The sequence below is a fragment of the Zeugodacus cucurbitae genome, chromosome 6 (assembly GCF_028554725.1).
Source record: "Zeugodacus cucurbitae isolate PBARC_wt_2022May chromosome 6, idZeuCucr1.2, whole genome shotgun sequence".
Classification (NCBI taxonomy): domain Eukaryota; kingdom Metazoa; phylum Arthropoda; class Insecta; order Diptera; family Tephritidae; genus Zeugodacus; species Zeugodacus cucurbitae.
The window spans coordinates 27,453,357-27,472,888 of record NC_071671.1 but is presented as its reverse complement, the minus strand read 5'-3'; the positions used below and the strand labels follow the sequence as shown (position 1 = coordinate 27,472,888).

General features: G+C 36.0%; 1 protein-coding gene across 3 annotated transcripts in view; it reads left to right on the top strand.

Moving 5' to 3' along the window:
• Positions 1 to 16,038, top strand: part of Spen_4 (Protein split ends) — a 39,514-nt gene extending 23,476 nt beyond the window's left edge. For all 3 annotated transcript variants that reach the window (XM_029042725.2, XM_011190174.3, XM_011190177.3), the window contains 2 exons: positions 12,753 to 13,601; positions 13,669 to 16,038. In XM_029042725.2, coding sequence (XP_028898558.1) covers positions 12,753 to 13,601; positions 13,669 to 15,947 — 3,128 coding nt within the window. In that variant the 3' untranslated portion in view covers positions 15,948 to 16,038. The remainder of the gene's footprint in view (positions 1 to 12,752; positions 13,602 to 13,668) is intronic.
• The last annotated feature ends 3,494 nt before the right edge of the window (positions 16,039 to 19,532 follow it).

The window sequence follows — 19,532 nt, the reverse complement described above, 5'->3', positions numbered from 1 at the left end:
TTCTTAGAAATTTTTAATCTTTTAAGGGATTTAATTTAATTTCTTAGATTTGTTTTACTCATTTAAGGGGTTCGATAAATTTTCGATATTCGAAAAGTTTTCGAAATTGATTTTTTTTTGTATAAATGAAAATAAAAACTGCTTATGTTTAATTTCACGTTTTTTTCGTACTTTCTGATGTGCTTGTAATCATATAACCTTAAACACCTGACAAAAAAAAATTATTTGTAATAGGATGAGAAGCTCGTTTAAATCTAATTGACAATCAAAAGTCATTTAATAATTTTAACTTTACATATATAGTAGTAAGTTTTAGCTGCATTATCCAAACTCTGTGCACACACTTCTCGGCGTTTACAAAGCTCGTTGAATAATATATTTGACGCATATTTTCAACTTTTGTACTGCGCATTGGCAACTCTGCTACTACAAATTGCTGGCATTACCAACTCACCCCCTCAAAAATATTCTACGGTCAAATGGTGCGAGTACTAAGTGCCAGTATATGCAAATCTTAAGTAATTTTAACTCGGAGCAAATCGCAATGCATACCTGCTGCTAACTTCGTCGTGACTACCAGTGAATACACATACACACCAACATACATTCACCACTATACATTGTATGACTGCCAGTGCCAGTATTATTTACACTTCACCCACACCAAAGCTCTATGCAAACTTTTGCTGTTGTTGTTTCTTTCTTCTTTTTATTATTTTACGCCTAACCTCCCCCTCTGCCACTTACACCACTTCAAATACTCAACAAACTCAGCAAAATTTTCGCACTAGTACTCTTAGTCGGTTGGCATAAAAACCACAATGGCAGCAGACTGTTACGAATGCGAGAAGTCAGTCGTGTGTCCACTGAAGGATATTGGTTTGATTTTATTGCGGCCATCAGTTTCGTATTTCAACTACAAATGCTTATGTGTGAGTTTGTATGAGAATATGTGTGGGTGTGTGTAGTGTATCTAAATGCTACTAGTAGATACATGTACTCCACTTCACCTCGAGGTACACAGAGGCCAAGTGCAGTTCTTGTCGACGCAGTTGTCATTGTTATCATTGTTGTTGTTGCAGTCAGTGAGTGTAGTTGATGTGCACTTCGTCATTCTGCCGTTTCTCTTGTGTGGATGTGTATAATCTATACTACCTTATATACCGTTGATACATTTTTTTACACACCGTTCGAATTCGACAGCATGGGTATGCATTTGTACTCCTGCAGGCGCAGGGCATTAATTTTCGGCTGCTTGCTCTCTATTGACTCTAGCATTGTTGGGTGCTTGGCGCTCCAGAGCGCGCATATTGCCTTACCATGTATGTGTGTGGGAGCATTTTGTCTTCATTTGCTCCAACCAATTTGTAGTTCTCGGTGCTCTTTTTTCTATATGCAATCCAAGAAATGTTTATTCGATTACCCATTCATGCTTCTACATTTAAAGATTATGAACTAATCTTTAATAATCACATTTAGAAAGTTCATTATTAACAAATTTCAAACGTTACGCTCATTATTTACTTTTTTACAACATTGCTTTGGTGTCTGGCGTCTGGCTCTCAATGCAATCGCTGTGTCTACTTCAGTTGTGGGGATGTTGCGTTGTTGCTATTATATCTTCAGTGAGTCGCTCAGCAGCTCAACAACTGAGAAGTACGTACTGCTTCCGTTACGTGTACTCGGAGTATTCGCCTATGCTCTAGTATCGTATGTCTCTAGCATCTGCATACGTACGCCGCATCTCGTTGCGCTGGAGGAGAGAGCGAGTAGCGCTGACATTTGGTGGTTTACTCGAAAGAAATGTAATACAACCCTCGGGTTGAACTCACCCTCGCAATATCCGCTATGTGTTGGATACAGTTACAGTGACTACTGAAATGTTGTGAGCACATAGTTATAAAAAATAATTGTGGGGTTAGTTGCAGCGACAGTTCAAGAAAAAAACTCATACAGCGCCAAATAGTTGAAACATACTGACTAATGCATTATGTAACCAACGAAAGTTTTAAAAGCTTTCATAATTATATTGACACTCGTATGATATATTTTAACTTTTTGATTTTTTACACAATAAAAGTTTTAGAAAGAGTTAATAATGACCTTAGGATTCCATAACCTCATTTTTATTATATTAAAAATAATATTTATATTCAATCTGTTTAATTTTTAACTGTTAAATCGTAATAAAAAGCTCACGTAAGCTCAACTACTTTGTAAAAGTTCAAGAAGCTTAGCTGTATTGCTTACCGCTCAGATATGTGATCTCACAATCGCTGAATAAAGCTTGAAAGCTTTTATAATAATCTTCACTCCTGTATCATATATTTTAATATCTTGAGTATTATCATATGAAAGCTTATAATATTCTCTTTTTTTTGAAAGATATTGATTATTATATCCATTTAATAATTGAATTGGCTTTGTAAGCTTTAAGCACTTGTAAGCTATGGACTTTTTGAAATCTTTCAAGCTTTTAATAGTTGTACTGAACTTATTATTTTCCTATGAAAGTTTTGAAAGCTTCCACAATGAGCTTATTTACAATAATTTCTTTTTATTGAAGTGTATTTAATACCTATATCTCTTTAATGTTAAATAATGCATTGCCTATGTAAGCTTTAAGCACCAGTCAGCTATGAAAACACTCAAAGCAGCTTAACTCTAATAGCATCGGTTCCAATATTTCTTTTGAAGGAACCCAATTACGTTAATATTGTACTGAACTGCTAAATATGGTACACCTTAGTTTATAACAAGCTTAACTAGCCGCAAAAAGCTCTACGAGCTTTAATAATAGCCTTAACTCAAGTATTATTTGTTTTGTTATTTTGCTTCTTTCCTGAAAAATATTAAATTGAATTTTCGGGTAAAAGCTCTAAGCTCTAATGATTTCGATGAAAGCTCTAAAAGCTCTTAAAAACTTATTCTATTATATTATTACTTTGAAAATCTGAAATCTCTTTATGGAATACTTTTCCAATTCACTGTTACAAGAATCACACCGAAGTGGGTGTACAAAAACGCTTTGCTATTATTATACACACGCGCGTCAGCAATAAAAACGGCAGCGACGTCAACAACACAGCAGCGTTTATGATGAGGATGTTATCCTGCTGTTCCGGTGTCGCTTTAATACCGTTTATGCTTATTACCAACTCGAAAGCTATGACTGTGTCGCCCACACACACGTCTCTCTGTGTGTTTAAGTGTGTTGATGTAAGTGAGTGAGTAAGTCAAGCATCACATCACACACCGATAAACAGTAACTAAGAAAGAATTTGTGAAGATATGCAACACTTCCTGTTACACCGACACACCAACAACACAAGCGCACACGAACAAGCAATCCCATTCATGCTGTCATGCAGTTCTATGGTTAGACTGAGCCAGCAACTTCCGTTCAGCTCGTCCTTTATAATGCTATCTTCTTATGTGTGTGGGTGTGTATGTTCAGCTTCTTCTCCGGCTGTCATTTAAACAAGCAGTGCGTCTGCCATGCTAGTCAGCCAGCCAGTCGGACAGTCAGTTCGTTTGCCTTGCTAGTCAGTCAGTTTGTCAGTCATCCGTTCACATAACTTAACTTTTCGCTCTCGCATCTTTTTATTTGCCACTGCGTCCTGCAGCCAATATCGTCGTCGACGTCGTCGTCATCTCCTCGTTCTGTAGCTTGGTTGGTTAGAAGTGATTCCTCGAAACTCTGGTGCTCACTGGTGCGAGTTTTGCGCTCAGCTTGCCAACCTAGTAGTGCTCGCACAGACAGTTCAACTTCGAACAGCGAGCGTGACGGTGGTCTATATTATTAGTGTGTGGTGCAGCAAGCAAAGGTCTATGTTGCGTCGGGTCGGATGGTCGGTCGCATTGGTTGGTAGTGTTGGTTCGTTGGTACGTCGTCGTCGCGCTTATTTGCTTAGTGCTCATTGACAGCGCTTGGTGTGTGGTGTGTAGTGGTGGTGGTGGAACTGTGTTGTGTTTCGAGTTGAGTTGTGTTTTAAAGTGGTGTTGGTGCGAGTGCAATCATCGTATGGGTGGTAGTGACGACGATGACTATAACGGTAACGGGTAACAGTAAAGGGTACAAGTTGGTATATTGTTGGTGTCACTCACTACTCACTTGCTGCCACATTGTTTGCAGTTGAACTGCAACTGTTATTGTTGTTGTGCCTGAATGTGTACCCAACACACAGACACAGAGTTGCATGTGCACGAACTGCGTTTTGGTATTAATGCCTGAGAACATTTACGGCTGTCTACAAATGCTCTTGCATATCTCCATATAGAACTATACGTATGTAGGTGTGTATGCGTGTGGCACTTGTGGTTGGCATCTGACATTCTTAGGGACGCACAACGCATCCAATCTCTCTGCACTCCGGCATAGCGTGAATGTAGAGAAATTTTACTTTAGTTCTTTCGTATACTTTGACGCGTCTTTGTCATAACCATCGAACGGAAGCGTGCACATTTCCATCATATCACAGCGTTGTTGTTGTGTATAGTGCACGCCTATCAAGTACCTAGTAGCACTCACACTACCTGCGGCAACCTCAGTCAACTCAGCAAAACTGCGAGCGCTGAGAACACTCAAAAGACTATATACAACAACAATAAGAACAACTATAACAAGAACAACAACAGTAAATATTAGCAACACCAGCAGCCGTGGAAGTATCACTAGCACTCACTGTAACTGTAGAGGATGAAGTAGCAGAAGAAGTAGAAGCAGCAGCTGCTGCAGCGTAGAAGAGCACTCACTGCTCGTACAATCAAAGCAGGGACTTAGGCACTAAGGCAGTACTAAGTGGGTATTGCTTGGATAAGCAGCAGCAGCTTTTACACTGCCAAACGCGCCAAATAAATACAAACGACCGACCGACTCAGCAATACAACAAAAGCAAAGAGCGAAAAGTGAGGAAAAAAAATTGCGCAAAGGAAAATGCATGGAAAAAAGCATCATCATAAATGCCATACAAATACACAAAAGCGATTTAGCGGATTAACTTAAAGTAAATGAGTGTGCGAGTGTGGTTTTATTGCCGGCGTTAAGGCTCTACAACATGAGGTTTGTGTATGGAACAAAGTGATTATTGTAGCGTTTAGCGCAACGAAACGAATGCTGTGTCGTCGGTCTCGTCCTTTTTTCCCACACTCGGCGCACGGCACACATTCACATGAATTTTCGTTTTGGTGTTTTTTTCTTTTTTGGTCTTCAATTTTTTTGCTTTTTGACGTTGTGTTTATGCGATTATTTGTGTATTGATTATGGCAACGTCGCTGCTGTGAAGAAAATTCGAAAATTTCGATTTTGTTGCTTTAAATTGTGAAAGTTTGTGAAGAAAATGAACTTGATTGCATGGAAAATCGCAAAAATGTGTGGGAATGTTGTTGAAAATTATTGAAAATTGCGAAAAATAGCGGAAAATGTGAATTTAAAATATTTCTTGAAATCATTTTGATTCAAAATGTCTGAAAAAAGTTTCAAAATTGTTTTAATAATATACTATAATAGTTAATTCGCCTAAAGGTATGCAACATGCAGTTGTGTTAAATATATTAAAAACATATAAAATGTATTATACCGTCAAATTGTATTTAAAATAATTTGGAAAACATAACCTAAAACCACATAAAATTTACAAAAATGCAGCAATTTATCTTCATCTTCCAACTGAAGTAACGGAATTCGCACGTAAAATATTGAAGTTTTATAAATAATAAACACAAAAACAATAAAATTCCATAAATAATACACTTAAAAAACTTAAATTATAAAAAATAGTCATATTTGTACTCTAAAAGTGCTGCAAATCACAAGTGAAATCGCATAATAATATATAACTCATCAACACAAAATATATACATACAAAGGATACAGCATCTTATTATGGAAATTTTCAAAAAATTTATAACTCATGAAATACATTCAAAAAATACTGAAAAATATAAAATTAAAAAATTTAATTCATTTGAGAACAAAAAAGTATTTTTTTTTTGTTAAATAAATCAAAAATACACATTAAATTTCTAAAATGTGAAAAATAATATATTGTTTTTTATTTTTAATATGCATATTTCATTTGCAACTATAAAAAAAGTCATTAAACAAACTAAGAAATCCGTTAAAACCAAATAACAAAAATAAAGCATATATGTGGTTACAATTAATTAAGTCTGTTTTATGGAAAATAAATATTCATAAACCCTTACAAAATATTGTAATAAAACAAAGTAATAATTTGCTTCAAAGAAAAAATTAAAAAAATTAGTTGTGAACTTGTTGATCCACATTTTGTCGCCATTGATTGAGCTCAAATACGAACATAACCTAAAATATTTCCAGTGATCGAGCTCAAATACGTGCATAATAAAAGTGAATTAAACAAGAAGTTAGAAATTCTATATTATGCACACTAATATCCTCACTCAGCTTCCATCGACATCAATATTTTAGTATGTTTTATCTATTATATATGATTTAGGCCCAGTAGAGAGTTCTACTATGATAAAACCACATGAGGCATTTAGCACATTGCATACAGTTGTAAAGTTCGTAATTGTTCAGAGTGATACTTTGCTTACGTTTACTTAGTTCCATCAGTAATAACTGCAAAGCTCGAAGTCTTCGTCCTTTCTGAAATGTAACTATGTATATCAAAGACTCTCAAGAAGAAGATTGCTTTTCTTGTATTTCTTTCCATTAGTAGTACCGAGCATCATTTTTGATTGTTTTGCTTTCATGATTCCCTAGATTTATAACAATTTACACTTATTCTCAGCTTAAAGCTGTTTTACAGTTTTACTCTGACAGAAAACTCTCGCTTAGTCCCTTAAAATTTTCTTTATTATTCTATAAATTTCAATTTAAGTGATGGGACAGATGGACAGATATGCATATTTAAAATTTTTATGCAAGGATTTTTAAATAGAAAACATACAATTGCACTTAGATTTTTACCAGAACCTTCTGTAATGTAGAGATGACGGAACAATTTATCCCCTGCAGGGTTTACTTACATTTTAAATCAGTTTTTTGCGTCAGATCGTCTCATCTTTATTGGGAATACATATAGACCTTGTGATACCCTTTTTGTGTATTTTCGAAATAATAACCGTGTGTTAATTTTCTGGGAGAAACTGATATTAATTTCACTCCGTCTTAGCATGTAATGCTTGAAAGCTCATTACCAACACGTGTTTTTGGGTTGAGAATACGACTTTATAGTAAGTAACATGTGCAACCAGATCACTTTCTTCTAAGATAACAGTTTCTATAGCCTCTTTTTTCTGCTTACTAAAAGATTGCATAAAATTCTCATTGTCACCGAAAATAAAAGGATTTTGTCATTTATATATGATTTATGGATAAAAAATGAATAAACTTTTAACTCCTTAAATATAAATAAATAAAAAATCAACCTTCAAATTTGAAATAACTTAAGAAATCAAGTGTGTGAATATTAAGAAACGTGAAAAATGCAGATAATTTACTCAACACACAGGGCGCTAGCGCAATTTTTCAGCTGAAAATTGATACCCCGAAAAATGCATTGTCTCCGCAAACATAATTGTTCACGAATTTTCTTCTCCAGCCAGCCAGTGCGTGTGTGTGTGTGTGCGTATTGGGAGCAGCGCCTACTTGCTCCACGGGACAACAATAAATATACATACATATATATAGATATGTATTGAACAGTGCGAAAACGAACTTTTTGACTGGTGTGTACCTTGCAACATCCTTCGTGAGGCGCGCATTGCAAATTGTGAGCCCACAAAAACAAAAAAAAAAGAATAAGAACACTAAAAACTAAGAAGGAGAGCGCAGAGTCGGGAGTGTTTGTGTATTTTTTATAGCTATGTATGCAAGTGTGCAGAGCAAGAGTACACTTTTTAGCGATTTTGTTTTGTTTTTGTTGTTTTTATTTTTTGCTCTGCAAACTACAAATGCCAACAAGTTTAAGTGTGCAGTTCAAGAAACACAAAAACGTGTAACACGAGTAACACTAACAACAACAACAACTTAAGTGACAGCTAACTACAACAACAACAAACAGCGAACTAGCTACAACAACAACAACAACCGCAGCGCCAGTCAAACATGAAAAGTGCAAAATACATACAATATTCCGTTGAAGGGACCAAAGGTATCAGAGTTCATGCTCAGAACTCTTTAAGCAAGCAGCATACTAACAACAATAATTGCAACAGCAACAACAACACTACCAAGTACCATAACGAAATGCAAGCGTGTAACGCAATCAGTAGCCTGACACTCCCATTTCACATCCGATACAACACTACACAGCGCTCAGCGCGGTGCTGACAAAAGCACAGTAACAACAACAACAACTACAACTACAAATATTGTTGTACCCCCTATACACGGTGACCGCATACAGCGTACCGTCAGCGGCATGTCGTTATCCTTGCGTTTTATTGCGGTTGGCGTATGAGTGCTTTTGTTGTTGCACTCACGCGTCGTGTGTGGCTGTGTGTGTTTGTGCTCGTGTATGCGTGAAGTGTTAACAAAAGTCTTTCAACCCCTCTTTTTGATTGTTGTGCTACCTATTCTACTGTGCTCTGCCCCTGTGCTGCTGCTACTATTAAATGCACCCCTACTCTATTGTTTGCTTTTAAATGCTTGTGTGTTAGTGTTGGTGTTGGTGCGCCGTCACACCGCACACATACACACCAACTCAACTCAACGCAATTGTTTCCGCTATTGTTTACCTTTTGTGTGTGTTTTTGGATTGTTTTCGTGGACAATAACTGTGGTTACGTGTTTTCTACTTATGGTTTTTGTATTTTTATTTGTTATTGTTGTTGTATAACACCACTATTAATATACAGTTTAGTGTGCTACCCAACACCGTTGACGTGCACATCACATGCAACTTACATATTAAATAAGTTGAATACAGTCAAAACAGACAGACGTGAATTGAAACGTAAACGTTAGAGGAATAAAGTGAAGAAGACGACGAGCCTCTTCCATAAAGTGTCACTACTAAATTATATGAGTGTGTGTAAACAGCAAAAATCGTACAGTGTGTCAATACTAAATAGCAAGTAGTGAAAATTTTCTAAAGAGAAAATATAAATAACTAACGGTATCTAAAAAAAAAATAATAATAATTGTTGTAACAACTTACGCTCATTTGGAGAGTAGCGCTCGCGCGCCGTCGTTCATACGTACGCTCGTATTTTCACTCGCTCACACGAGACGACGCTCTCGTCAGTGCAATATTTTGTGTTTGTGCTTGTGTGTGTTGTGTGTCGGTAATATAAAATAAATGATGGAATGGCTACCGAGAGGATTGCCCAGCATCCATGCACCAATACCGATTTGTGGTGAGTTGTTGGTAATGTTATCTATCTATCATCAAACCGTGCATACTAACAGCTCTACATATGTATGTACACGCATATGTATATGTTTGTTTGTAGGTTCGTTTTTAATTGAAATTCAATCAAAATCTAAATTTCATAACATATTCATTTTTGTTTGCGCTCAATATGCAATTTATTTGCTATGTGCCTGCCTCTGCATACACCTGCTTATATACAAATATATTTATGGTGCGTATATTCTGCAAATAATCGTGCGTAATTGTTTTAAAAATGTTTGTGAATGGTACTATATTAATTTTGGGTATTACTTTTGTCTCAAATTGAGATTAATTCTTAATTTTATTAGAAACTTTGATTCTGTTACTTTTGTTAGTTATGTGAGGAATCGATGTTTCGTTACTTCGACACAATCAATGAATTTTAAAATTTGAAAATTGTTTACATAAATATTTCAAAAATCTTTATTTTTCTTCCTCTGCCAGAAGTAGTAATTGAACTTCCGTAACTCAAAGTTTTCCATAACTCGAACTCTTGAATTGGCAATAGAAGTCAAATTTCATACAAATTACCTTCCGTAACTTGGAAACCTCTCTAACATTTTATTAATTTATATTTAGTAATTTTTATAGAGAGTTTTACAGTTTTGTTCACATAATGGTTGTTTGTAACGCCCAAAACTAAACGAGTTAGATATAGGGTTATATATACCAAAGTGATCACGGCGACGAGGCGAGTCAAAATCCGAATGTCTGTCTATCCGTCCGTCTGTGCAAGTTGCAACTTGAGTAAAAATAAAGATATTCTGATGAAACTTGGCACTCTTGTTTCTTGGCCCCAAAGGAAAGTTGCTTTCGAAGAAAAGCACTACCACGCCCACAAAATGGCGAAAACCGAAAACACATAAAGTGCCTTAACTAAGCCATAAATACAGCTATGAAAATAATGTTTGGCATGGAGAGGCATATTTGAATGTAATTTTTTTGGAAAAATGGGCGTGGCCCCGTCCCCTACAACGGTTTTTGAGCGATATCAACCAAACCTTCTAGAATCGTTTCTATTAGGTACTACCTTATACAGTCCAAAAATGGAGGCACCTACCTCCCATACAAAAGTTATGTTAAAAACTACTAAATATGCTTTATTTCATTAAGGGAAAATACCAGAAACCTTAAATCTCATTATAAAGAAGGTACAGAAGGGTAAGCGCTAGTGAAGATATCGGAACAGAACTTTGTATAAATACTGCAATTATAGTGTGATAGCACCTTTCTAAAAAACGACGAAATCGGACCATAGGTTTTCAAGTCCTCAATATATCGTACATGAGGACCTCGGTGCTTCTAACCTAATATTAGGGTTTCCAACTTTCAATGGAGAGTAGAGAGAGTAGAAAATGTTCGGTCACAACCGAACTTAGCCCTTCCTGACTTGTTATTTGTATTTTTTTATAATTAATATTATAAAATTTTAATTTGAAGTATTTTAGAGAAATAATTATTGCTTTTAGGGTTGTTTGAAAGGTATAAGAAACAAATGTTTGACATTTGTGTTCGGTATACTTTGACAGATTGGATTTCAAAGATTTAACGTACCAAAGATCAATTCAGGGGTTAGGTGGGTTTCAGGAGCTAAAAATAAGGGTACTTTTAGATTTTTTTTAAATATATACAATCACATATATCATTTAAATAGTTCAGTATTTCATTTTTGACAGAATTTTAATCAAAAAACATTCTTATTTGGCTATAATTTCGCCATATATCGGTTCGAAAAAAATAGTTGCTTAAGTAGTTCATTAACGAGATAATGTTATTTCAAAGATGTATGCAAAATTTGAACAAAATCGCTTTATAACTTTTCGATAAATCGTGTTCACCGACTTACAAAATTGAGTTTATGACGTGACCTGATGGGCTGAAATTACAAAGAGTATATCTCTTGAAATTTTACTTCGATTGTTTTGATATTTTTGGATGATATTTTAAACATTTTGGACTATGTATTTAATAAGGCAATATTTTTTTTTTTTTAATTTGGAAATTTCGAAACCCATCTTTAGGGGGTTAATAAAAGTAAACATACTTAAAAATTTTAATTTTTTTATTAGATAATTTAAAATGTTAGTCTTGAAAAAAATATAATCTTGTTTGATTTGTTGGTTACCTTGGATCTTATTCCTAATTTTAACCTTCATATCACTACGGATGTTTTTCAAAAAATGTCTTCTGAACAAAATAGTTTTACAATTTTAATGAAGCTGGGAGACCACACATTTTCTATTAATCAGGGACCGTAACTCTTATGACTTTTATCAAAAAAATCAAAAAATAAGAGTTATTTTTGATTTTTATATATTTAGATCAAAAATACAAGTTATTTTTGATTTTTATTTTTTTAGATCAAAAAATAAGAATTATTTTTGATTTTTATATTTTTAAATCCATAATAAAAATCAATTCAAAATTTTTATTTATTTATTTATGCCGTATGTATTACAATATGCTGCATCATTCAAATTTTTATATGTCACAAATTTTGAATTGATTTTTATTATGGATTTAAAAATATAAAATTCAAAAATAATTCTTATTTTTTGATCTAAAAAAATAAAAATCAAAAATAACTTTTATTTTTGATCTAAATATATAAAAATCAAAAATAACTTTTATTTTTGATCTAAAAAAATAAAAATCAAAAATAACTTTTATATTTGATCTAAATATATAAAAATCAAAATTTAAAAATCATACAATATTTCGCTATAATTCACCTAAAAATCATGATGGTGTAATCAAAACTTTTCTACGATGTTCCTTTATGTATGATTTTTTTTATTAAAAATTGTAAAATAACTCTTATTTCCGGTCCCTGCTATTAATCAATTCTGTCCTCTTCTGTTGGATTTGATCCTGACTCGCAGAATCTGATATACTTCAGAATTAATCGGGCAAAAACTCAAAATAAACGATCCTTTTTTTTTGTTAATTTTTGGTCTTTGAAGTGGCTTGAGTTTCATTCATCCTTTTTAGACCATGCATTTCGCGGCCAGTAACAATGGGCTTATAAATGTATCACACATCACATAATTTTTGCTTTACTTGAACTAATTTTTAAACTTTTGATAGTAAAGACAGTAAAATATGACAAAAATGTTTTTTTCCAATTTTCCATCTTCATCTTGATAAACATTTCTGTCTTAACTTATGAAAAATAAGCAAAATACCATCCTAAAGAAGCTCTGCAAACCCCATTAATTCATAAATAATTACTGTTTGCGCTACACTTAGAAATGAAAGTTAATTACTCCTAAAAATACCCATTATATAAAAATATTTGCTAATTAAATAATTTATTTAAAAAAACCCGGAATTTTAATCAAATATATACTTTTATTTATCTTGCAGTTCCCCCAAAGAGTGGTCAAAAGCGCCCAGCAACAAGTCCAGCACCACCCATCCCATCGCCCCATCACATACAATCGCCCTCCACCACACCCGGCGCTGGCAATAGCAGCGGCGCAAATGCTGCTGCGCAAATGACGTCCAATCCGGCGTTGCTGAATCATGTTATGTCACCCAATCAATTGAGTGGCCTACAAGCAGCCTCCTTGCAACAACAACAGCAACAGCATCAGGCACATCAACAGGCCGTTGCGGCCGCAGCAGCAGCCGCACAAGCGCAACAACAACAAATGGTCGGCGTACCAGGTGCATTGACCGCGGCACAAGCGAGCGCACGCGGACCCTTCGCCTCAGCATTACGCAACTTGGCTAAGCAGGCCGACATCAAGGAGGAAGATGATATCAATGTTAATGTACGCGTCGAACGCAATGAACGCGCAGTACCGCTAGGTGCGGGCAGCAGCGGTGGTGGTGGCGTGCCCGGTGGCGGCGTTGCAGTAGGTGTGCCCGCTGCGGTGAGTGTTGCTAATACCAATGTGGTGAATGTGTCCAATACGACGCGTTCGTCGATGTCAAACGATCGGCTGCCACCAACCGGTGGCGGCGGTGGTGGTGGGCAAATTAGTGGCGTAGACGAACGTATTATGGCCAAAAAGCGCGCTGGCTCGTCACCGCAACCAGCTGAGAAGATCGCACGCATGTCTTCGCAACAGTCGGTGCAAATGCAGCCAGAGTTGTTGGCGCGCAGTGGTTTTCAACCATATCGATCGGATGAACGTCTGATACATCCGGCTGGCGCTTTTCCATTGGATGCCTATGCCACCTTCGCCGGTTTGCCAACAATGCCGCCAGGTGAGTGAACGCACGCTCTTCATCATATAAACTCTGTATCTAGCATTAATGTAATTTTCTTTTATAGGACCATTCTTGAGTCCAGCTGGTCTGCCTTATTCCGAACAATTGTACTTAGATCAACGCTTTCAAATGTTACGTGCAGCCGGTTCTCACCACACACATCCACACGCCCTCTATCCACCAATGGCTTCTCCCTATGCTTCGCATTTGTATTCGATGATACCGAGTGCAGCGCTTGGTTTGGGCTCCGCGTTGCATGAACGCATGAAATTGGAAGAGGAACATCGCGCGCGTATCGCCAGAGAGGAGGAGCACGAAAGGGAAATGCAGCGGGAAAAGGAGCAACGAGAGCGCGAACGTGAACGTGAACAGCGGGAACGCGAACAACGTGAGAAAGAGCAACGAGAACGCGAACAACGCGAAAAGGAGCAACGTGAAAAGGAACAGAAAGAGAAGGAAGCACGTGAGCGTGAATTGCGTGAGAAAGAGCGAGAAGCAAGAGAACGCGAAAGGCAAATACTATCAGCTTCGCATCATTATACAAGCCAGTTGTATTCGCCATTGGGTCGCAATCTACTCGGTCCCATGATGCCACACTTGAGTTTAGGCTTGCGTGCACCGCCCGGTGCTCTACACAGTCTACCGCCAATGTCCGCATATCATGCGGCGAGTCAACGTCAGAGCCCACACTCTGCAATGGGTCTCAATCTCGGTCTGCCCGGTTTGGGTAGTGTACCATCGCTGTCGCATGGTCCTGGTGGCCTACCACATCATCTGCAACAATCTGCGCTGGGGCTGGCACATCCAAGTGCTGCTGGTTTAACGCATCCCGGTTTTCCGGGAGCCGCTTTAGGTTTGTCACACCACGGTATAAATTTGACACATCCACATATCTCACCACACCATCCGGCAATGGTGCCCAGTCATCAGATTTCACCACACTCTTCGTCAATAGCCTCGACATCGACCACTACCACATCGCCGCACAATCTGAACTTGAGTATGCAAAGCAATGCGGGTGCCAGCATGAAGGTATCAGTGCCCAATAGTGTTTCACAAACTTCAGTATCGGGTTTGCAGTCCTCCACTAGCATGACGCAAGCCACTTCAACGCTGTCCTCACACATTCCGCAAATGAGCAACTCACTCTACCACTCGCATCACTCTAGTCAACAGCATCTATCCAGCGCTGGATTGGCGCCCACATCAGCGCATCAACAGCCGTCAACCTCAATGCCCCTTTCGCTAACTAGTAATTCGGGTCGCAGCCATTCGGCATCACCGATAACAATGAAAGCAACAACGCAATCGTCAAACAACAATCCCGGCATGCATAATCAAAACGGTGGACGCTCAGCCAGCAGTCCACACGCTGCACGTCAGCTGGCCATGAGCCAAACGCAACACCAACAAAATGCTGGAATACACGACAAACAAAACACCTTGACGCCGAGTGCACTCGAGCCGGCCACATTAGATCTAACCGGTTCGAATTCCAACTCCAGCGTACAGGTCTCATCCGTAGCCAGTAGTGGCGGCGGCGGTCACAATACACATCCAAATGAGTTGAACGGTGGCAGTGGAGTGGAAGCAACTGCCGTTGGGGAACGCAAAGATTCCTCCGCAGGGATCGCAAAAAATCTCTCGCTCAATGTAAGCACCACCGATAAGAGAAGTCCATCGACATCGCCCACAGTAGCCGCCAAAGATAATGCTGCCGCATACAATATGACCGTCTCCAACAATGCTGATGATCCGGCGCGTCAATGCAGTCCCAACAGCGCGATGTCCACCACGGCCGAACCGCATACATCTGTGTCGCCGCCAGCGAAGCCAACAATTGGAGGTGGTGATTCCGGAGTACATGGAACAGGAGCAGGTTCAGGTAATTACAGCAACAATTCCAAAGTTATGGCCGTACCGTCAGAGACCATTGTCAAAACCACCGGTGGTGACCCCACGACTGATGTTTTTGCGCTCAAAACACAAAGTGTGCCGCCGCCCAACGAAACGGTGCTACCGGTGGTTAGCGTCACAGATGTGCAGTCGACAGCAACGCCGACCAACACCAACACAAACAGCAGCACACACACGCACAAAACCTCACCGACGACCACCACGCCCGATGCGTGTGCCAGCGCCGGTGGCGTGACCTCCACCACTGGTGGCAGCACCTCACCGCCGGTGGTGAGTAGCAGCACGAATATTGTAAACAATAAAACACAACCGAAGGCCAATTGCGATGAGACGGTGTCCAGTGCGACGCCGACAACGACCACAGCCGCAATTGAGGTGAACGGCGGCGGCGGTGGTGCTGCGGCTGGTGGTGGTGGCGGTCGGTGATACTGTGCTGCCGTGTGTCGACACCAACAACAACAAAAGCAACAACCACACGGGAGTGTGTACGCCAAACGCTCAACTTCAGCCTATGCGCTCATATAAATATTTCGTAACTGTAATTACTTTAGCACGCTTAAGGTTAAGCCAAGCTTCATGCCATGTACCCGTTAACCACGCGGACAGCTCACAATCTGCTCATTTTCTGTTTGTTCATTTAGTTACTTTTTTCCTTCCGCTCTGCGCATGCACACAAATCTCCGAATTATTTTATTCTTACGAATTCCCTTTGAATATCTTCTATTGAACTAATGATTTGCCACTACATACTATAACGGGAATTTGCCTTAAATATATATATATATATATTTGTCTATTTGAATTTATGTGTATAGTGTAATTTTCAGTTCATTTTAACTATTATTATTATTATTAAATTTTCATTTCATTTCAATTTTAGTTTAGTTGCTTAAGTAATATACTTACATACCTATTATGTTGGATTCGAATTAAGGTTTTCATAGTTGGTAGAACAACTTGCTAACACAACAAAAACAATAAAAATAAATAAAATAAAAATAATAAAAATAATAATACCAATAACAATGCAAAGTATGCAATTTCGAAATTACATTTATTTTTTGAATTTATGAAATAAACTTTTGCAATCCAAATTCGACTGTGTTTCAACTATTTCAACTACTACTTATGTGTGTGTGTGTGTATATGTATGATTTCGTTGCGTTTCGTTTCGGTTAGTTTAATGTGTTTTAAAATGAAAATAAAATGTGTTCGTTATTTTTTTATCATATTTAATTTAATTTTTTTGTTGTTAAATAAATTATTCTTTTTTTTCTTATATTTTTTTTTTAGTTTTGACAAAAAAAAATAAATTATTGATTTATTAAATTTTATTTATTTTTTGTGACAATTTGTAATTTATTTTAATTTTTTATATTTTTTTCAAAGAACTACCTCATTAATTTTTTTCCCGATATTTTTTATTAATTGTCAAAACTTTTCTTAAAAAAAGTTAAAAGAAAATAATAAATTTTCGAAATACAAAATAAAATTTAATAAATCAACTTCTAGCCATTGCAAAAAAATGCAATAATTCAAAAGATCAATATTTGTGTAAAGTAATAATTAATAACATCGATATTTTTTCAAATTTATCGATTTAAAAAAAATGTATTTGTTTTAGTTTTTATATAAAAATTTGTTATACAAAAAACATAACAGTTTACAGATATTTATCTTGAGATCTTTTTCTCAAAAATATTATACAAAATAATTATTTCTTTCAAATTTTTGGTTTTGCAAAAAAAAAATTTCTTAAAAAATTTTGTTATATTATTTGTAAAATACTACATAAATGTTATATTATTTCAAAATTTGGTTTTCAAAAATTGTGTAATTTTATAGAATTTACGAAGATTCCTTTCCAAGTAAAGTTTATATTTTCGATTTTTTTAAGAAAAACATATTGCGTCTAATAATTGCAACCGATACGATAAAGATTTTGGATCGAAAATTTTTATGCAATCATTGATTCCGTCGATAAACTGCTTTACCACAAAGTGAGAACGTAAAACTGTTTTATTAAATTATCTGTGATTTTTTTTTTCTTTATAATAAATTGTTTAAATTTTTTTTAAATAACCCATAATATATACACGTGATGCCTTTACACATTTTCTTTCATCCAGTTTTGTCCTGGATTGAAGAGCCTACACCGTTTAACTATTGTGAAATTTCTTCACAAAAAGTATTTAATTCGCCTGAGCCTCTTTGAGAAAATTTTTTCGCTATTTCGGAGAGGCAACGTTATATCGCTTGGTAACACCTTAAATTTATTTTTGTTAGTCTATTTTTGTCTCTTTATTTATTTATTTAAATATAAATTAATCCGTCATCAGTAATTTTTTACATAAAACTTTCAAATGGTTTATTTCTTTTAAATTTCCGCAACTCACTCATCAACGGATAAATTTCGATCAAAATTTTGGATTTTGCGGTTTCAATGATTTTGTAATTAGCGACATATATTAGCCGCGGAATGTATTTTTTTCGAATCGGTAAGAGAGTTCGGTGTGATCGTAAATTTTATTTTCGATACGGTTTCAATGATTTCGAAAAAATGTTTCGATCGTATCGAACCATTTTTCGATTGATACGGATTCAATGATTAAACCCATTAATTTTTCAAAATTATTATTATTATATATAATAGTAAATATAAAACTATACTCCTGTTTAAATATTTGTGGTGAAAAAACATTCTAGAAGAATTATTTTTTAAAAGGTAGTTTTTTCTGAAAATACTTTTTTAGATTTATTTTTCAAAAGGTACTTTTTTATTAAATTTATGTTGTTCCAAAAAAAACTTATTTCAAAAAATTTGCTTTCGAAAAATATTAGCATTTATCGAAACGTATTTTTTTTTTAAATGATTTATTTTTTAAATTTGGTTTTTTTTTAATTATGTATTTTTTTATCAATTTTACAAAAACTCATTTTCAAGAAAATTTCAGATTTTCATAGTTCTTAAAGAAAATTTAACTATTTTTTTTAATTAAAATTAAATTTATGTAAATTTTATATTTTTAATTTCTTTTTCAAAATATTACTAGTGAGTGAATGAATGTTTGTTATTATCAAAGTTTTATTTATTTAAATTATAATTTTGTAAAAATTTATATTTATTTAAATTAATTTGCGACGAGCAGAACCCACAGCTTACTCTTAAGAACACTTCTTAGAGCAGACTTGCGTGTGGAACCGCATGGTGTCTCATTAAAAGGATAATACTACGACTACTGTGTAGCTAAAACTAAAGCGAAAAAAAAACAAAAACACAATTTGCTAACAATTACTCAGCACACTTTGAAGACGGCGTTTTGCTACACTCACCCCACAACAAATTGACATAATCCAATTGTTTTTCACCCCCTCATTTAATTTAGCTCATTACTGAAGCCATAAAATTGCAGATGTGATACAAACTGCGGTCACACATCCGCTGAGCGCGCTCGTCTGCAGCAATCGCAGCACACCCGAAGAGGCGGCAGCCGCTGCATCGGCCTCATGACATCAATTCTTTCAAGCGGCCAATAAGTAACTGCTGAAAAACATGAACGACTATGGCATGTATCTGCTGGCCGAGCATGCGGCCTACACGGAGAAGAAACGCTACATCGATAACTTGCTGATCAAGTAGCCGACGTGGCATTCGTGAGCAGCAACAACACGAGCGAGGAGTTTCGTGTAAACAGCTGTTTGTGTGAGAAACTGTAATTAACCCTTACATTACGAAATATTAAAAAAATTAAAAATAAAAATAATAAGGATAAAGAAAGAGAGAGTTAGGCAAATTTTGAAATTGCTTATAAAAATAAATATTAAAAAAAGAAACAAAAAAACTTTGAAAATAGCATAAGTAAATATGTAATACATATGCATAAATATTGTGATTTTGGAGAGTACGAATTGGTTAATAACAGAACTGAACATTTTTAGGCAAATCGTATAAGTCTAGAAACGAGTTACAAAAACAAAAGCACCGAGCGATATGAATATTTTTTGAAATTT